The sequence below is a fragment of the Gouania willdenowi genome, chromosome 17 (assembly GCF_900634775.1).
Source record: "Gouania willdenowi chromosome 17, fGouWil2.1, whole genome shotgun sequence".
Lineage (NCBI taxonomy): Eukaryota > Metazoa > Chordata > Actinopteri > Blenniiformes > Gobiesocidae > Gouania > Gouania willdenowi.
Genome location: NC_041060.1, coordinates 16,282,813 through 16,302,521, shown reverse-complemented (window position 1 = coordinate 16,302,521; position 19,709 = coordinate 16,282,813). Strand labels below are relative to the sequence as shown.

The following is a 19,709-nucleotide window of genomic DNA, read 5'->3' as shown; positions in this document are numbered from 1 at the left end:
CCGTGGCTCTACGTGTCTTTATTTGTTGTTTGAACTGAACCCTTGATTTGAGCAAGTGATCTAATGTCTTAACAAAACAAAATATTTTGCTTTATATGTTTTTCATGAGGGGATTCATTTTTCTGGATGTCCAAAAAAAAAAAAGAAGGAAAAAAAAACTGCTCGAAATAAAAAAATAAAAATAAAAAATGTAAAGTAAACTTTACTATGAACAATACAATGCTGCCCCCTGCTGTGTAAAAGTCATATTTTACATTTTTCTGTAAATCTATGATGGTATGATCAACTGTTGTTGTGGATTGTTTGGGGAAATTGATTTAATCAAATAAATATTTTCAATTTAAAAAAAAAAAACTTAAAAGTAAAAAGTGTTCAAATGTAACTTTTTGGGTTTCAAATATTTGTGTTCAAACAAATGTATTTTTTTGTTATTGAAATAGTTTGTTTTGATTTACAATATTTTTTTATTGAAGAGATTTTTTTTTAATTAAATAAAAAACACAAATGTCCTACCCAAAATGATGCCCAATCACAAATAATGACTTGAGTCAAAAATCTATTTTAAATCAAATTATAACTCTATGATTTTTTAAGGGGTTTCAAATATCTATCTGATTTTTGTTGATGAAAATGTGTTCTTTGATTGAAGTAAATTTTTATGATTGAATAATAAAGACAAATCTACTTTCATACATATCAGTAGGAATTTTTTCAAATTATTATTAATGTTTTTGTAAAATAAGACGGCGTTAAAAACATAAATGTCACATTGAAACTTTAAGGCAATGTTTTTCAACCTTGGGGTTGGGGGGCCTGGAATTAAAATGTTTATTTAAAAATGTTTTTTGGGGGAATTTTTATTTTTCAAATTTAGTTTCAAATTTTTGTTTCAAATTATACTGACTGAGTTACTTTATTAGTTACTGCATTAGTTACTTACATATTCACTTAGGTACTTTATTAGTTACTTATTGAGTTACTTAATTACTGCATTTGTTACTTATTGAGTTACTGCTGACCTGCTCCCATCTCATAAGATTCATCCAATACTATTTTGAAGTCAACACGACATATCGTCTTTCCGCTAGAGCTGTTAGCGTCAGGCGCCACTAAAAGCAGTGCCATCTGAGAACGCAAAGCATGATGGGTAGTTTTCACATTGATTCTTGTTTAGGGCTGGACAGTCAACATGTGTATCAAATTTGAGGCAGTTTGAACTTTGTATATTAGGAGTTATATGCATTTTTCTATTATGGCGTGCCATAGTTGCTAACAGTGAACATGACCGCAAATGGCGTCAGTCAAAAACACAAGGCATGATGGGAAATGTTTCAAAACAGTCATGAATAGGCTTGGGCAAATGTCATTTGTGTGAAATTTGAGGCTGATTGAACTTTGTGTGTCAGAGTTTTGTTTTTATTTTTAATTGTGTTGTGCTTCAGAAATTAGCATTGAAACTTTGCGGCGGCGCCACGACCAAACTGTTAGAGATATGCAAATTATTTCGATGATTTTTAATCTTCAGTGGGTCCTAAGTGTTCCCTCAGACTAGTTTGCGCCATTTTTGACCTTTGACTCAAGATGGCTGACTTCCTGTTTGGTTTTGGGCGTGGGTCATCCGTAACTTTTTGCTCATCATGGGGTCAAGAATACATGTGACGAATTTCATATGAATCGGGAAAACCTGCTGGTCGTGCAGTTTCATCGCATTTTGCCAGCTTTTTAGCGATTTTTTTTCATTGCGCCAAAATATGTAATTGTTCAGCAGGCCTGAAGTGAGTGCAAATTTTGGTGAGACTTTGGACATTCTGGCAAAACCGAAAATACCCAAGAAATGCAAGAACAATAGATTCCTACGGCCAGTATGGCCTTCAGACCCTAATAAAGTTGCATGTCAAAGATACAGCTGTAGAGAAAGTGAACTACACCTATTCTCACAGCAGGAGGAGGCAGACCCTCACCTGGGACACGCCTCCAACTCCTCCTCCTCCTCCTCCTCCTCCTCTGTGCGCGTGCTGCACTTGTTCCTGCTACTGACTGTCTGTCTGTCTGTATTATGAGCTCTAACTTGTTGCTCCCACACACAGAGGAGGAGGCCTGATAAACGTCCTGGTTCTCCTTCGGGCCGCTGCTTGTTCTCCACGCCGGGTAAGAGCTCTCTGTGCTCGGTCAGACGGTTCGCTGTGCTTTACTGGTTCTGGTTCCGGTTCTTAATATGACTGAGTGAACCGGAAGTGTCGGTAAACTTTTAAACCTTCAGGTGCTGCGTTAACCTGTTGGGTCAGTAGCGTCGGTGTCCATGTTAATGCTAATCATTGTTCACCTACTACCACACCTGTTCAGATTTTATTTAATGGTATTTATTTACAATAATAGTTAATTGTATATGTATGTGTTACTTTCTATATTTATTTAGTAGTTGGATGTTTTGGGGTGTATTTGTGAACTATTTTATTTTAATTTTATTTTTTGTCAAATATAAAGTATATTAAAATAAAAAAAATAGCTTTTTAAAAAAGGTGCTAGTTCATAAGTTTCAAACTTAAAGCTCGGGGGCCGAAGTTGGCCCTTTAAAGCATCCAATTTGTCCCCCGGGAAAAGTAAAAAGGACAGAGAAAACCTGAGTCATTGTGTAAATCACAAACTATTTCAGTAGTAGATATCTCAGCCCATCCAAATATACAAATTCGATGAAACTCCACATTATTAGCAAGTCTCACAGTTCTCCTGTTCTTATATCACATGATGAGGGTCATTTTTAATCACAAATTGTTAAATGGACACTGTCATTTTCCTCCATTATTATTTCACAAAATGTCCTCAAATGACAATTGTTTACAAAATCAAGGAAATTTGAAGTGAAGATCCTGCAGGGACTGATTTATTATATATATTTTTTTAATTTTTTTATATAAATTGTTATCTTTTGCAATAATTTATTATACAATTGTTGTTATTGGCTAAATAGAATAGTAATTATTAAACCTAAAAATGTATCACAAAAATATTAAGCGTTTACTTTTATATAGAAATTAAAATGTATCTTGGTTCATTGTTTCCAGTTGTTTAAAATAACTTTTTCCACATGAAAGGTTTGTTCTTGTGCTCAAATCCAAATATCTGTTATCACATGAGTTTTCTTAGCTCAGATTGTAAATCTATTGAATATTGTATATTCAACTTTATAATTGTTGTACAATATGTCGTTTTTATTTCAAATTTGAATAATAATTTGTACATACTTCAGAATTTTTACTATATGAACATAAACATAGTCTTTTACAAAGTGACGTTGCTTGCTATGCCGCATAAATTCTCATTTCATGGTTTTTGAAGTAATAAAATTAAGATGAATAAATCAACCGATCCCACCAAAGAGCTGTTTAAAAGAATTAACGAAAGGGTCAATTATTGTCACTAAGACAGATCTATCTGCAAAGATTTCAACTAAAAGACTGGTGTTTTAAAATCAGCTATTGAAGCTATTTTAAAGATGAACAGTGCACTTAGTTTGTTAGTCAAATGAAACCGCAGTGGAGGAAGAATCTAAAGGTTATCATGTTAAAGAGTAACTGTCATAAAGCCATGGCCTGCACGAACAAGATAAATTGATTAAACTAGTGATGAAAGACATTAAACTGATCTGCAGAAACTTGGCAGAAGTGAATCAGTACCGATGAGTGAGTTTGAAACATTTAGCTGGAGCAGAAACTTGGTGTAAACATGTTTTGCTCAAAGAGCTGGAAATTGGAATGGAAAATGCAGACAACATTGAACACTGTAAAGGTTCTTCACATGTTCTGAGCTGCAGTTCTGCTAATAAAGTTAGAGGATTCAAAAAAAAAAAACCTCCAACCATTACTTAGTTGAAATCATCCAGAACAAAACTGCAGGAGGCCAGCGTCTGGTTCTTTAAAAACAAATAATAATCTTCATAATCATCATAATGCCCGTGTGAGGTTAAAATAAGAACCAGGAGGACTTCAGGTGTTTGGAATTCTGTTTACCGACAGTTTAATTCCCACGAGCACCACGTATGATCATGTTCACATGTTGTAATTAAGTAGACATTACGTAAGTAAGGTAACCAGGACATATCAAAGTAGATCAAAAGTAGACTTCAAGTTGTCTTGTGCTCTTTTAAATCAGGAACTATAGGAGTGAGGTCAGGACCAGGGTCATCTTCAGTTCTTGTTATTAACCCTCATGTTTAGTGAAAACTGCTCCACACACAACAGAATTCCAGCGTTTCCATCATCCTTTAGTCATCTTCACATAAATTGGCCGACTTGCTTGTCTTGTTTGTCAAAGCGGGGCCCTGACCTGTTTTTCATGCTGCTCTGTCCTCTCTCCACCCACTGTGGGTAGGTGAGTCACTGAACGTTTGCCTGCTATTCCCTCAACCATGCATAGCACTAGCACTTTAGATCACAACATACCATGCAGGCTAGAAAAAAGTGAAGAGAAGCAATATGATATAATGGCCTGGGGAAAGGTTGCTGCTGTTCTCTGAACACTCAAGGCCCTATTTTCATTTCACTTGCTGTTAAACTATTGAACTGTGCCAAATATCTACCTGTTGCCTTGATTCAAGGTCATCATCACACACGTGGGCAGTAGCTGCAGGTGCTAGCTTAAGGCTCGGGGTCCATTTAGAGCAGTGTTTCTCAAATGGGGGTACGTGGTGGAACTACAGGGGGTACTTGAGAGAGGGAGAGGAAAATTAATAAACAAAAGCATTAAAAATATGGGGTTTTATGATGTTTTTTTTTTCAGTTAAAAATGATAATCACACTGAATATTATCAGTAATTCACAAAACGACAAGAAAAACACACAATAAGAGAAAACTATACTGAATAATAAAAAGAACAGACAAGCAACAACAAAATACATACAAAATGACACCAAAAACGCACACACTATGCGAGAAAACTTCTTATTACTAGCAACGCATGCACAAAACGACAACAAAAATGCACTAAATGAGAGAAAACTACACATCACTACAAAATACACAAAAATGATAGAGAAACATACTAAACGACATAAGAAACACACAAAATAAGAGAAAAATATACTGAATAATAAAAAGAACAGATAAGCAACAACAAAATGCACACAATGACACCAAAAACACACACAAAATGATGATAGAAATGATGTTGATTAGAACATGAACTGAAAATACAAGGATCAGTCTGAGTCCCACACCAGGAGGGAGTGACAGGAATTTCTAGATTTAGGAGGCACAAAACACTGTTTTTTTCCACTTATTTACAAAATGCAATTCTTTAAAATGTATGTTATCACTCATTCATTCCATCATTATGCTCTATAGTTTTTTTTCCACAGAATTCTGATCAAAATGTAGTAGTTGGACATAAGGGGGTATGTGCATTCAAAAGTAAGGGAAAGGATGTACTTGAGACAAAAAAGTTTGAGAACCACTGCTTTAGAGCACATGTGGCCAAATCTGGCCCTTTAGACCATTCAATTTGTCCTGCAGGAGAGAGTAAAGTAAAAAAAGAAAACATGAATCATTGCAATATTCGCAGGGTCTCACAGTTTTTCCGGTGCTTTCTAATGTTAAACAGTTGAAAAAAACTAAATTCTTACAAAATCTAGGAAAATTAACTTATTGCTTGGATATTGTAAGTTTCTTACATATCTATTTTATGTATACGTAGAAGCGTAAACTAGGGCACAATAATGTTGAAATTACTTGTTTCCCCACATAAAATCTGTGGCCCACTTAAGATTAAACTGCTCTGTATTTGTCCCCTGAACTAAAATTATAAGTAAAAGTAATTTATTTATAAAGCGCTTTTTGCAGATAAAATCACAAAGTGCTGTACAGAGCTGTGGTGAAAATACAAGTGCAATATCATATTAGAATAATAAAACATGGGTGCATTTACGTCATAGGAGCAGCATCATAAAAGGTTAATACAAATTTAAAATCCAGTTAACTAAAAGCCTTTCCGGAAAAGCGAAGCCTCCAACAGTTTCTTAAAAGTGTCTACACAGACTAGTGCAGGTTATTCCAGAGTCTGGGGGCCACAGCCTGGAACGCCAGGTCTCCTTGGGTTTTAAATTTAGTTTTTGGGATCTTTAGGAAACCCTGACCTGAAGGCCGAAGGCTTCGCCCTGAAGTGTAGGGACACAATAAGTCCGAGATATATTTAGGGGCCTGACCATGTAACGCTCGGAAAGTAAGAACTAAGTTTTTTTGTTCTATTCGAAACTTAACTGGAAGCCATTGCAGAGTAGAAAGAATGGGGGTAATGTGGGATGTTCTGGGAGCACCAGTCAAAAGTCTGGCAGCAGCATTCTGTACGATCTGGAGTCTGTTTAGGGTCGACTTATTAAAACAAGTGAAAACAGAATTACGATAGTCAATGCGTGATGATATAAAGACATGTATGACCAGTTTAAGATCTGATTTTGATAACAGCTGCCTCACTTTAGATATATTTTTCAGGTGGTAAAAACAGTTTTTAGTTAGTTGACAACAGTGTCCCTCCAGAGACATTGACTGATCAAACACAACCCCAAGGTCTCTGAGGCTGGTTTTCACAGATGAGCCCAGATCACCAAGGGAGTTTTTAATCAGAGGGATCTTTTTATCAGAAGCGATGATCAGAGTTTCTGTTATGTTTGAATTTATCTGGAGATAATTTGATGACAACCAGTTTTTGATACGGGATATACAACCGAAGAACTCAGATAAAAAGTGAAACTCTGAGTCATTGAAGGAGCAGTACAACTGGATATCGTCAGCATAAAAATGACAAGACATTTTTAAAACCACGGATCAACCAACCAAGAGGCATCAGGTACAATAAAAAAAAAAACCTAAGCAGGCCCCAGAACCGAGCCCTGGGCTACTCCACATGACACGGTGCACATATTAGACATAACATCATTAATGGCAACATTAAAAGTTCTTCCATTTATATAAGAGGTAAACCACTGGAGAACAGCCCCAGAAAACCCCATCTCAGATTTGAGTCGATCGACCAGTATACTGTGATCTACAGTATCAAAGGCAGCTGTCAGATCAAGTAATACTAAAACGGTGTATCAACCAGAGTCAGCGGCCATCATCACGTCACTGGAAACTTTCAGAAGATCAGTTCAGTGGAGTGAATTGACCTAAAGCCAGATTGATATTTATCATAAAAATCATGCTGTATGATGAATGAGGTCAGCTGCTTAGCAACCACTTTTTCCATTATTTTTGACATGAAGGGAAGCTTAGATGTGGGCCGGTAGTTTATAGGCTCCCCCAGGTCAAGGTTTTTTTAGAATGGGATTTACTATAGCATGTTTAAAGAAGCTGGGGACCGAGCCAGACAAAAGTGAACGGTTTATCAATTTTACCACCCAAGGACCGACAACATCAAAAACATTTAAGAGCAGGGAAGTAGGAACAATGTCCACAGGGCTACTAAAACCTGAACATCCTGTAGGCTGACAGGAGTGAAGGAGAACAATGAGCACACAGGGGCTGAGGCACTGCACAAGCTAACCAAGGGAGGAGTGATACTGACCCTAATATCTTGTACTTTGTTTACAAAAAAGTTTAAAAAATTGCTACAGTCATCCTGTGTGTGTACAGGCACATGGGACGGTGAGGGTGCAACAAGATTTTCAAGAATTAGTTTGACACCCCTGCTTTAGAGCATTCAATGCGTGACAAACCAGATAAGTCTGTGACAGTAATCTGTCATATTAATGTCTCCTTTTTAGAAGGAGATAAAAGTTCAAAGATGTCTAAACAAAAATTTGTTCTAAAGCAGCTGTATTATTTACTCCGTTTACAGACATTGCAGTTAGATATTTGTTCTAAATTGTTTCACTTCAAGAGATAACCAGTTACTTAAGTTTGCATTTTTATTTGCAATGAGCTATTTTTTGTGTTTCTGTTTGTTTTTATGTTACAAAAGTGCACTTTGTTGTTCATCTATGTTTACATTCATTGCACATGTTGATAAAAATTGCACTAGTTAAATTAAATGTGTTTTATATGTTTATCATAGGGGGGAAAATGGTCAGAAACGTGCAAATTAATGTAAAAAGAATCCTAATATTGTGATTTTATTTTTAACTTTTGAATGTGATATGTTTTTGCCATATTGCCCACCCTTACGCAGGAGAAAGTAAAAATGAGAGAGAAAACATGAATCTTTGTATACATTACCAACTAATTTAGTTGTGGATATCTCAACCCATCCAAATACACAAATTCAATGAAGCGGGACTCTCAGTTTTCCTGTTCTTATATCCAATGATGGCCGTCATTTTCTATCGCAAATTATTAAATTAACCCTGCAAGTTTCCTCCAATATAATTACACAAAATGTCTTCAAATTAAGTAAAAAAATTGTTTACTAAATCAAGGAAATTTGAAGTGAATATCCTGCAGGGACTGATATCTATCACCTGGGTCCCCAAGGTCATGAAATTCCTGGAAAAGTTATGGAATTTTAAAAAACAATTTTCCAGTCTTGAAAAGTCATGGAATGATTTAACTCTTTTGAAAATATAGCCTATTTTATTTTAATGTTTAAAATCCAACCTTTGCGTTTACTACGGGACGTTAAGCAAGTCCCTTAACCCTATAACACCTTGTGTTGTACATCGCTTTTAATATATGTGCCTGCAAATTGAAATTTTAATCTTGTAATTAAACATGGGAGCACTTAGTTGTTGTTTAATGTTACATTCAATAGCTGATGCATTGTTATTTAAAATAAATTGCAAAATGTGTGTCAAAGGCAATTACGCCTTTGTACAATGCTATACTGTATGATACATGAGTAGATGATTATGTTGTTCTGTTACTACCTGCCAGCGTGCAGGGTAAACAATGCTAAGCATGCTTGCATGTTCCATAAAGCGCTTGCACTTTTAACGCCACCATCTTCCTCTCAAAGCCTGAGGCACGTGTAGGGAAAACTCATGACACGCAGTTGTCATCCATCACTATTCAGCTGTGTGAAAAGCTAGTCAAACATCATTACTGTTGCCTTTGGCCTGTTTATTTAAATAAACTGTTACACGTGGAATGGAAAAAAATAGCAGATCACTGTTTAAAGAAGGTGAATAACAAAGATGGCCTCAGTTTCACACGTGGAGCAGTCCAGCAGATCTGCAGAGGCAAATGTTTATCTGTCACATGTTGGAACACTTATTGTAGTACAATAATCAACTCTTCCCCACCCTTTCATTTTCTACCTCAAATCTCTCCTCCCTGCTCCCTTCCACCTCCCCCCACCCCCCCACCCCCTCACCCAGGTGTAACACTGCCCTCTCTTTTTATATTCTCCCTTTAATAAAGTGTTTCTTACCCCTCCTTAGGGAGGGCTAGTGATGGTCACAATTATGCAATAAAATAAATTCATTTATTTAAAACATGCATTGCTGTCTTAAAAAGATTGCACTTCTTGTAGTGTTGACCTTTGACAGCATGTGCAGACAAAGAAAGAAACAAAACATGTTTGAACGCTTCAGATCACTGCAATTTGTTGGTGTGCTTTAATTAATATCCACAGACAGACTAATTATATGTAATCATCTACATCATCTGTACTCCAACATTATGCCACTTGTCTTTTATATACATAAAAACAAAGTCACTTTCATTGTTTGTCCCTTTCTGTCATGTATTTTACTTAGGATGCTTACTGATTTTACCTAGAAACTGGAAACATTGCACTAAATAGCGCAGAAACGTGTGTGCGTGAGACTTGGAGCAGCTACTGTGTTTCTTCTCAAACTCTCAGTGAAACTACAAAGCCGCCTATAATTAAAAATGTAATTTTCACATAGCTTTTACAACCTGAGGGTGAACCCATCAGTCTCCTTTTGTCTTCTTCAAAAACAACTGTGACACTTTGTTTCTGCTGCAGGCTTTGCACAACGCCTCACTAAGTATTCAGTACTTCACATTCTGTGGGAGGTTCGTTGCCTCACAATTTGTTACCTCTGCCAAGGAGGTCATAGTTGCATGGAGTTTATTTATTTGTTTGTCTGTTAGCAGGAGTTTGTCAAAAGTACTTCATGGAGTTTGACAAAATTTGAACCAAAGATAAGACCGGATCAATATGTTGATTCTGGATCACTTTGAATAATCGAGAAATCCCTATCTTTAAAAAATAATTCATAAAAATCATATCTCAGTTCGTAATTGGCCAATCTTTATGAGAATCTACTCAGTTATGTTGGGATGGTTCCTCGGGTTCAGATTGCGCATTTTGAACCTACTTTATCGTTATTAATGGGGACAAACATTTCTTCCAAGCCTTTAAAGCAATGGTTCCCAAACTTTTGTGGATCGTGACCCCATTTAAATATCAAGAATTTCTAGTGACCCTAAAGACAATTTTTTTTCGAGAATTAGAATGTTTGTGAGACTGTATTACAAATACAGAGTTGCCAGTATTAGTAACATGTTGTGCAAGCTCAAGTTTTTTTTCTGCATTTTATTATTATTATTATTTTTTTTATTATTATTATTATTTATTAATAACTAGACTTGAGGCTGAACGATTAATTATTATCACGATATCATAAAACGTGATTTTCTAATCGCAAAGGCTGCAATTTTATTTATTTATTTTTCTTGTCCTGTCTTGTACTGTCCTGTAAAGTTCAGTGTGTTTAAGAAAAAAAAGTGCAGTCCACATGTTTACATGTTTCATGAAATGTAAATTTAGTTAGATATGTTGAAGAGGTAAAGCCACAGATTTGTTTGATTTATTGTTGTAATTTGTGCTTTAAAGTTTACATTTTATATTTATTTAAAGTTTAAATAAATCTGAAATTGTTTATTATGAAACAGATTGATTTATTGCTTGTGTTCATTGATAAGTACAGGACAAGAGGCCCTTAAAAAAATAATTGCATATTAAATCGCAATTGCAATTAGATTATTTTCCAAAATCGATCAGCCCTAACTAGATTTATATTTGACAAAGTGAAAGTTACAGAATATAGTTGTTTAAGATTGTGTGTTTTTTGGATTTGTAAAGTAATAAGAATTTAAACATTTGAAAAATATATTTTTCAGGTGAGCCCATTTAAACTCCAGGTAACGCCACATGGGGTCCCGACCTCACAGTTAAAAAGCACTGCTTTATAGTGTGAATAATCATTGTACCATGATCAGGATCATTGATCCAGATAATCGTTAATAGGAGGAGCCAGGATAGTCAGGAGGAGGAGTTTCCGCTAGGTGATGTTACCTAGCTAGAAAAATCCAACTCGCCCGTTTGGAGCTGACTTTTTTTTAATGTGTAATAACAAGGGAGGGAGGAAACACCTTTTTAACGTTGACCCTCTGAATGAGGCTAAAGGAATGTATATCACTGTAGCAAAACCATATAAAGTAATTTTTTTATGATACCGCCCCTTTTAAGATGTGTTGTGACCATAAATAAAATAAGCCATACCCTAAATACTTAATACGAGTTGCTCCCATTAACCCTTTAGAACCTATTAAGTTAACATTCCCATAAAGGCCACTGGAACACGCTCTACCAAAACTGGGACACACACTCACTCAGGCTGTGACACAGAAATGTGCACATTTGCATGTCCCCCCCCTTCTCTCTTTACCTTTTCTTGTTTGTTGTTCTGCACAGGTTTAACTAGATTTTCTTCCTCTGTGTTTTTTTTGTTCAACCTCACAGGAACTGGATTTTGAAAAAGTAAATAAAAGGGCAAAAGCATTCATGAAGGTAAGTCATTGAGACGGAGTTGTTTCCAAAAGTCCTACCTTGACCATTCAAAGGGTTTGTGAGCATATATCAGTAATGGGTCATCATTTTGTTGGCATCTGTTGGAAAATGCTGAATAATAGAGAACTTATTGGCACAATCTTTGTTTAATTAGTTTGACGTCTGACGCAGTTCCAAAAACTTCAACACAATCAATGGCACGGTTGTTACTGTTAAGATACGATTGAAGACTGGTTTGTTCTTACAATGTGCTAAACAAGTTTTCTTGTTCACAGTTACGATAATTTATGACAACATTTTGCATTCATGACTTGTGCTTTTTTTTTAAATCTCCTTTTGTTTGATGGCTTCTTGGACTACAATAAATGTTGTAAGGTTGATGACAGTCTGCTATGCTTTGATATGTTGGAAAGGCATTTTTTGTAAAATTAGACAGTTTTGCCAAGGATAAAAAAAAAAATGCACTCAAAAAAACAATAATACAGAAAAATAGACATTACGACAATGAAAATACTGAAAAGGGACAACAAAAAAGCAGAAAATTACTACAAAAATACTAAAAGCTGACGTAAATGTTGATAATGTAGCCTTTGGATCAGACAGTCACATTTTCAGGGCCCGTGCTGTAATAAAAATGATTCTTAGCAGCTTTAACAGCTTTAAAAAAAAAAAGCTTTCCTGTAGGAGCTTATTTGTGTTGTTATACACTGATTTCAGACAAAAAGTCAAAATCTTTAATTCTCTAACTTTATTTTTTTGGGTTACTCATTTGAATCCTTTTTACACACATAGATATCCAAAGTGTTTTGAAGCTAATCTGATCAGAGCAAATAAGGAAAATGTGTGAGAAACTCTTGGTGAAAAATTATCATTGCTTTTCTGCCGCATACGCTGGTAGGAAACTAGCACCTTGTAATCCTAATGCAGTAACCTGCAGTTTAGTGGATTAGGGGTTTCCTAGTTTGATTTGTTTATTGTTCTGTCTCTCAGCTCTGGGGTGAGACTCTGTCTCCTGGCTTCCAATGGCCTTTCCTAAAGCTTTTCTCATCCAGGAATGACTGTCCATGATAATCCAACTAAACTCAACCTTCAGCCTGTTTCCTCCTGTTACAGTGGCTCCACAACAAGGTCAGTGATTTCTACACCAGCCTTTAACCACATGAAGTGTAGAGGTGGAAGTAATGCTTAAGTTACTGTGATTGAGTAGCTTTTATGGGTACTTGTACTTTTGAATATATTTCTAAATCAGTCATTTTACTTGTCTTTAAGTACGTTTTAAAAGAAGTAAAGTCAGTTGTTACATTTCTACACCCAACTGTTACTGAGTAAATTATTGTTTTTTGTTTTAAAATGATTAACAAACATTGTGAAACTACAAAAAATAAAATGACCAGGCAACCATCAAATGCATCACATCATAGCCGACCAACCAGATTAAACATAATGCACCGCGCCAAATCAGCAGTGAATGCTGGTTATTTTTTCAATGTTAGAGTTCATAAATGTACAGTAGCTATACTGTACATTTTTGTATTTTTAATTCATTTCATTTGTTTTATTTAAAGAGTTGTATATTTTGACAAACCTTTTACTTTATACAGATGCGTTAGTGAAAAATAAATTAAGTTGCAATTGTGTAATATTTAGTCTTTTCCATTTTAAGTTTATACATGAGATGTTTACTGTATCCAAGGGAACCGTGGCAACATTTATTGCCAAAAATGAACACGAGGGGTGAAAGTAACTTGTAACTTTTACTTTGCGTACTATTTAATTGAGCTACTTTTTACTTGTAATTGAGTATTTTATGTATGACTTACTTGTACTTGAGTACAATTTCAATCAAGTAATAGTACTTCTACTTGAGTAGGATGTTTCAGTACTCTTTACACCTCTGGTAAACTGTCACAGTTGAGGGTCAGCAACTGTAATATAAACCAGGACTCCCTACATGTGTCATCTAACATTGAAGCGTCTGAAAATATTCTATCATAGATTTGGCATCACATACAGTAGGTACAAAACTCATCTGATGGAAATTCCTAGATACTGATGTCAGAATATCTTTCCATTCCGAACAGAGCTGGTGCAGTGCAGATGGATGAGACTGATGCCCTGCGCCTGTTGAGGATCCCCTCTGATGACTCTCTGTCTTCCTCTGTGGCTGAGGCCATCAACCTTGAAGGTCAGCGACACAACGACATTGACAATTTAACAGTTGAAACTACCCAAAAAAGCTTATTGGAAGCTCATAAGTAAAGGTGTCACCATAGTTACCAGATTGTATGGGACAAAATGAGAAGATTAAGATATGTAAATGTCTTTCTTTTTGACGGCATAAAAGGATGAGGCTTGTTTTGGGTGATTCTGACTGACTCTTCCTGTATCACTCAGACTCCCACTATAGTTTGCTGCAAAAGGAACTCAAGTCCGAAGCTGAGGACCTGGAGGCAGAGTCCTGGACCCTCACTGTGCATCAGAAATACTTAAAAAACCTGAGCAAAGAAGCTATAAAAAGGGAGGATGTGATCTACGGTACGTGAACAATAAACAAGACAAAGGGATATATTGTTTACTCAATATCAGCATTGTGTATTTAGAAACGGCATGCGCACAAAGTTTTGCCGCTTTAGGTGAAAATCCATGATGCTGCCCCTTTATTTGCAGCAAACCATGATAGCAACAAATAAATTTATCAAACAAATAAAGCAAAAACCATGGCAATAAGCCACACAATGCAAAGCCAACAAGTGTTCTAAAGTGTCAACAATATGAAATATGCTGCATTTTAGCAATTCATATGCAAATTGTAGCAATGCACCAAAAATGCGGCCACTGAAAACACTTTTATCACCAAAACAATCCGGCTGTAACAGTTATCAACAAACGGTCTCTCAGTCGACGTCTGACACGTGCCTCCAAACTACTTATCAGTGGCATAAGTTCAGCGCACATTTCACAGAGATCTTCAGCACTTCCATACTTAATCTGCGTTATAAAGATCATCACTTGAATGTGGAAATAAACAAAGCTGTGCGCACAACAAATTATACACGCCGCACAGCAAGCAGGAGACGGAATCAGAGGATTCAGCCAAGAATTTTCATTTTGGTGTATCCAAAAAATGCAATAAGCTTATTTTAAAATCATTATAGCAAACCCCTGACAGTGCATTGGCCAACTTTTTTCTAAATAAATACAAAATCTATTGCCTTTGACCGCAATTCATTTAAAGTAGTGTTTGTATCGCCACCTTAAAAATGCCAACTTTTCATCAGACTGCTCAACGCTCGCCATCACTGCTGCTTCATCAAATTTGGTGTGTGTGTGTCTCTGTCTGTGTGTGTGTGTCTCTGTCTGTCACGCGTGTGCTGGCACATGTGTAAAAACACTGGCTTTGATTGGCTACCATGAAACATGACGCCGCCTTAGCCAATTATAATTGCTCACCTTGTTTTTAACTCACCTCCTCACTACAGCTGAGTAAGAAGCCAGGGGTGCTTTCGGATCACAGTTTATTCAATCAATATATGTAACGCATCGCATTTAACGTTCAGTAACGGCAATGGCGTTGTAACGGCATAAAAAGTAGTTAGTTAATTACCCCGTTACTGAACAAAAAAAACGCTGTTACCTAATGCTGTTATTTTAAACGCCGTTTTTCCAAACACTGCTAATAAGCAATTAACCCTCCTATTATCTTTGGGGTCAATTTGACCCCATTCAATATTTATCATTTAAAAAATACTAGTTAACCTTTTTGTTGCTTCATATTTCATGACTTTTCCTAATTTCACGAGTACAATTGATTAAGCATAAAATTATCATGAGGATATTTTTTCGATGTGCTGAACACATATTGCACACATTGGTGTTCCTCTGGGGTCAATTTGACCCCAAGCTGTTTTAGCTGTGTAAAACTTGTCTGTATCGTATCTTATCTTGCAGAGTTGATACTTTACCACACAGTGCCTGACACAAGAAGTTTGTCAACTATTTTATGAAAATTATTTTCTGGAGGCAAATATCCCTGGGGTCACAATTACCCCAAGGGTAAAATGTTAGTAATATTCAGGATAATAGGAGGGTTAAAGCTCTCCTTGAAGTGTTTGCAGCAGGCCTTCATTGTCGTAAATCAATGTATATTTTTGTTTTCACAACTGGGTAATTTTTTGTCGTTTACACATGCTGCCTGCAACGTTTGTCACTGATGCCGGCTTACATCTTTGGAAAGTCTTTTTTCTTCTTTTTTCAGACACACAAACTTCTTGTCAGTAGACCAGGCTGGTATTGGCTCTTGAGAGCTCTGGGCGGTCCAGTTTTGCCGCCTTTGAGAGAGTGCTGCTCTAGTTGTGCCAGCCCTGGGCATGTTTGTGAATCAATTTTTTTTCCATCTTGTTGGCTTTGTTCGAATAAGAATAGATTCTGTGTTTAATAGCTTTCCAATTCTACTAAATATGCAGCACTGAGCAAAGGTTTTACAACATCATGGAGGTTTTATTGGCTTGAAAGTTTTCCACTGCACTGTATTTTTTTGTAACTCTGATTCAGTGTTTTATTCAACAGGTGTAGCGTTTCACATCAGTAACCCAAACATCTGTACATGATTTGATTTTTATAGAGTTAATCCAGACCGAGATGCACCACGTGCGCACTTTAAAAATCCTTCTCCACGTCTACATGCACGAGCTGAGGAAGTCTTTGCTGATAGAGGAGGGCAAGCTGGAGTGGCTCTTTATGAGAAATGAAGAGCTTCTCAGCCTCCACCAGAACTTCCTAAAGTGTCTCAGAGGGTGTCAGAAGCAGAGTCAAGAGGAGGGCAGTGACGGGAACTACCAAATCACACAGCTCGGGGATATCCTGATTTCTCAGGTAAGTTGAGATCAAGGTCAAACTTGCATCGCATTTCAGAAAAATAACATTATACAGTGCCAAGAATTGGAACTTTTTATTATATCATATTTCATTGGTGATTTGCTGCTACAAAATCTGGAAGTTACCTGGAATTTAAAGGTAGTCACCTGAAATTTCCAGGAATTGATTAAATTAATTACTGAACATTTTCTCACTTATTGTTTTTTCAAATTAAAACACAACACACAATTCTAAATAACTGTATTCTGTATGTTCACTTTCTCAAATAAGAATCAGTTTAAATAAAATGTAGTGTAAAGAGAAGAAGAAAGAGAAAATGTAAATAAATGAATAAAATACTGTATGAAAATATGTGCTGGCGCATCTTGTCACTTTGGCTGTTATGTATTTGTAACACATTATAACAAACATGAAAAGAAACTAATTCTCGAAAAATAGTCTTTGGGGTCACAATATAAAAATTGGGGTCACGATCAAAAAAAGGCAGGGAACCATTGAGGTAAGGTCTTCAATTTGAGACTCTTAAGTAGGGCTGGGCGATATGGCCTTTTATAAATACCGCGATATTTTTAGGCCATGTCACGATACACGATATATATCTCGATATTTTGCATTACCCTTGAATTAACACTTTGATGCACAAAATCACACCAGTATGATGATTCTATATGTCTACATTAAAACATTCTTGATCATACTGCATTAATATATGCCAATTTTAAACTTTCATGCAAAAAAGGGGATATCACAACTAAGTCAAAGTTGACATAACTGTATTTATTAAACAGTGAGTGGCTCAAACATAAAATTGTCAACAGAAAGTGCACGTTCTGTGCAAAATTGTCACAGAGACATTTCAAAACAAGACATTAGTGCAGGATGCAACTCACATGGCATTTCAAAACACAAAATTAAAGTGCACTTTTTGTACATAATGCCACTACAATATTTTAAAACAAATAGTGCCCTTTTGTGCATGTTGTCATTAAGATGACATTTCAAAACAACACTAAATTTAAGTGCACCTTTTGTGCATAATGCCACTAAGATATTTAAAAAAAAATAAAAAATAAAAAATTCAAAAAAAAAAAAAAAAAAGTCCGAGTTTAACGGTATGGTCATTTTCAACACCGCACAGACTACAAGCTGCGATATATCGAGTATATTCGATATATCGCCCAGCCCTACTCTTAAGTCTCATGTTATGTTGTCAGAGCAACGTTGTCAGTCTGGACTTAAATCCTTTTCAAAATGCTTTAGTGACTCAAAAAAAAAAATGGGACAGAATGTAAGTGGGAATTTCCTTTTTGCATTTCTAAGAACAAAATGGCAAAGTTCAACCCTCAAATGTTTTGACCTTGTTTTTTGAAACACACATACGTACAAACAATAGGCCATTATTTATCCAACATGTATTCTAAACCAAGCACACAATGCAGTTGTAGATGTCATTTATTGTGTTTATACCATGTATCAGACATAGGCAACTGTTCTCAGTATAAGTTGTGTGGCCCCCAGAAGTAAACCCACAAAATGACAGAAAAACATAATATAATGACAATTCAATAACGCTAATGACAACAAAAACTCTCAAAATAAGAGAAATATGCCAAATGACTCCATACACACACAAAACAACAAAAATGACAATGTGTTGTTTGTGGGGGGTTTTTATCAGTAGTTATACATGCAGTAATCTTATATCTCAACCAAATCTTTGATTTCAAAATGTAAATTTACTAGCAAAAGAGCAATGTAAACATTCCACAGTAGGATCATATTTTAAATACAAAAGTGAGACTGCTTTAAGTAATAAAACATCACTAATATAGTTGTGCCTAACTATATTTTACAATTACCTTTCACTTCATTACACCCTCACAAATTAACTTTCACTCTAATTAGAGCTGCTGTGATCAGGACATTCTTAACTTATCAGTAAATAATGTAGAAGTGCTTAAAATGTAACATAACTGGATGTCAGCCGAGCACACGACAAGTGAAACACAGTTTGTCAACAGTTAACCTATCACAAACATCAATTGACTTCATTCAATTTTTGTAAAGTGTGGGTCTCTTCAGGTACGTGGTGTACTCAGCAGCCAATGTAAACGTTTCTTATATTCATACACAGAAGCCTACAACAAACACTCAGACATGAAGTGTTTGGAACAAACAAAATGATTAAGTGACTACTTTCTCATGTTTGCGAGACATTTTTACATCCTTGTGTTTTGAAGGTAAATACACACCAGCTGGGAAAAATGTCTGCAGGTGCTCTCACTGTTTACATTACAGCACGATACCAGGGCGAGAGACTTTGGAAATACAGACTTGGTTAAGTATAAAGAGGTGTCGCTTTTTGTTTTCTTCTGCTGGTTGAAAAGCAGGCACTTTCTCTGAGCTCTTGAAGTGCATATAGGTGAATGGCTGGTATGTCCAAAAATGCTCTGAAAGGGTGTGTTTTGCTGTATGAGCTCATGAATGATGCTTTATCTTTGACATCACATACCAGAGAATCACAGCCTTTCCACAGTAAAACGTGATGGCTCAAAAAGATGAGTGTTCATTTTTCCAAGTGTTGAATTTCTTCTTCTCATCTCAGTTTTCAGGTCCTTTGGGGGAAAAGATGAGAGACTGTTACACGGTTTTTTGCTGTCATCACATTGAGGCCATGACTTTCTACAAGGAGCAAATACAGAACAACAAGAAGCTTCAGAACCTTATTAAAGTAAGCATTGTGACAATCTTATTCGACTATCAATCAATCTGTGGAGGATTAGTGTTTAAAGGTTACCTGTACTGGTCATGTTTATAACATTATTTGTATTTCATGTATTGCCAATAAGACATGCACACAAAAAAAACCTTCTAATTAAAGGCACTTTTCTGAAGGGTTTTATTCCTTGGGGCAGAACTAATGGGAGTCATTGCAAGTAGTTTTAAATAACTGTATCATATCTAAACATAAATATTATCATCCATTCAAAATAATTAATTAAAAACATTTCAACTTGGGCAGCAAAATTCCAGGAATTACTAATGTTGGAAACTTTCCATGGGAATTAATGGGAAATTTTCAAGTTTT

The 19,709-nt window shown here is 35.8% G+C and overlaps 1 protein-coding gene across 2 annotated transcripts in view; it reads left to right on the top strand.

The window, feature by feature from the left end:
- Positions 1 to 2,000: 2,000 nt before the first annotated feature.
- arhgef18a (rho/rac guanine nucleotide exchange factor (GEF) 18a) overlaps positions 2,001 to 19,709 on the top strand; it is a 31,145-nt gene continuing 13,436 nt past the window's right edge. The window contains exons 1-7 of one of the 2 annotated variants that reach the window (XM_028472886.1): positions 2,001 to 2,148; positions 11,699 to 11,746; positions 12,799 to 12,874; positions 13,828 to 13,931; positions 14,141 to 14,281; positions 16,368 to 16,618; positions 19,227 to 19,352. In XM_028472886.1, coding sequence (XP_028328687.1) covers positions 12,801 to 12,874; positions 13,828 to 13,931; positions 14,141 to 14,281; positions 16,368 to 16,618; positions 19,227 to 19,352 — 696 coding nt within the window. In that variant the 5' untranslated portion in view covers positions 2,001 to 2,148; positions 11,699 to 11,746; positions 12,799 to 12,800. Of the gene's footprint in view, positions 2,149 to 11,698; positions 11,747 to 12,736; positions 12,875 to 13,827; positions 13,932 to 14,140; positions 14,282 to 16,367; positions 16,619 to 19,226; positions 19,353 to 19,709 lie in introns of both variants that reach the window. The other variant, XM_028472885.1, reaches the window with a different exon arrangement.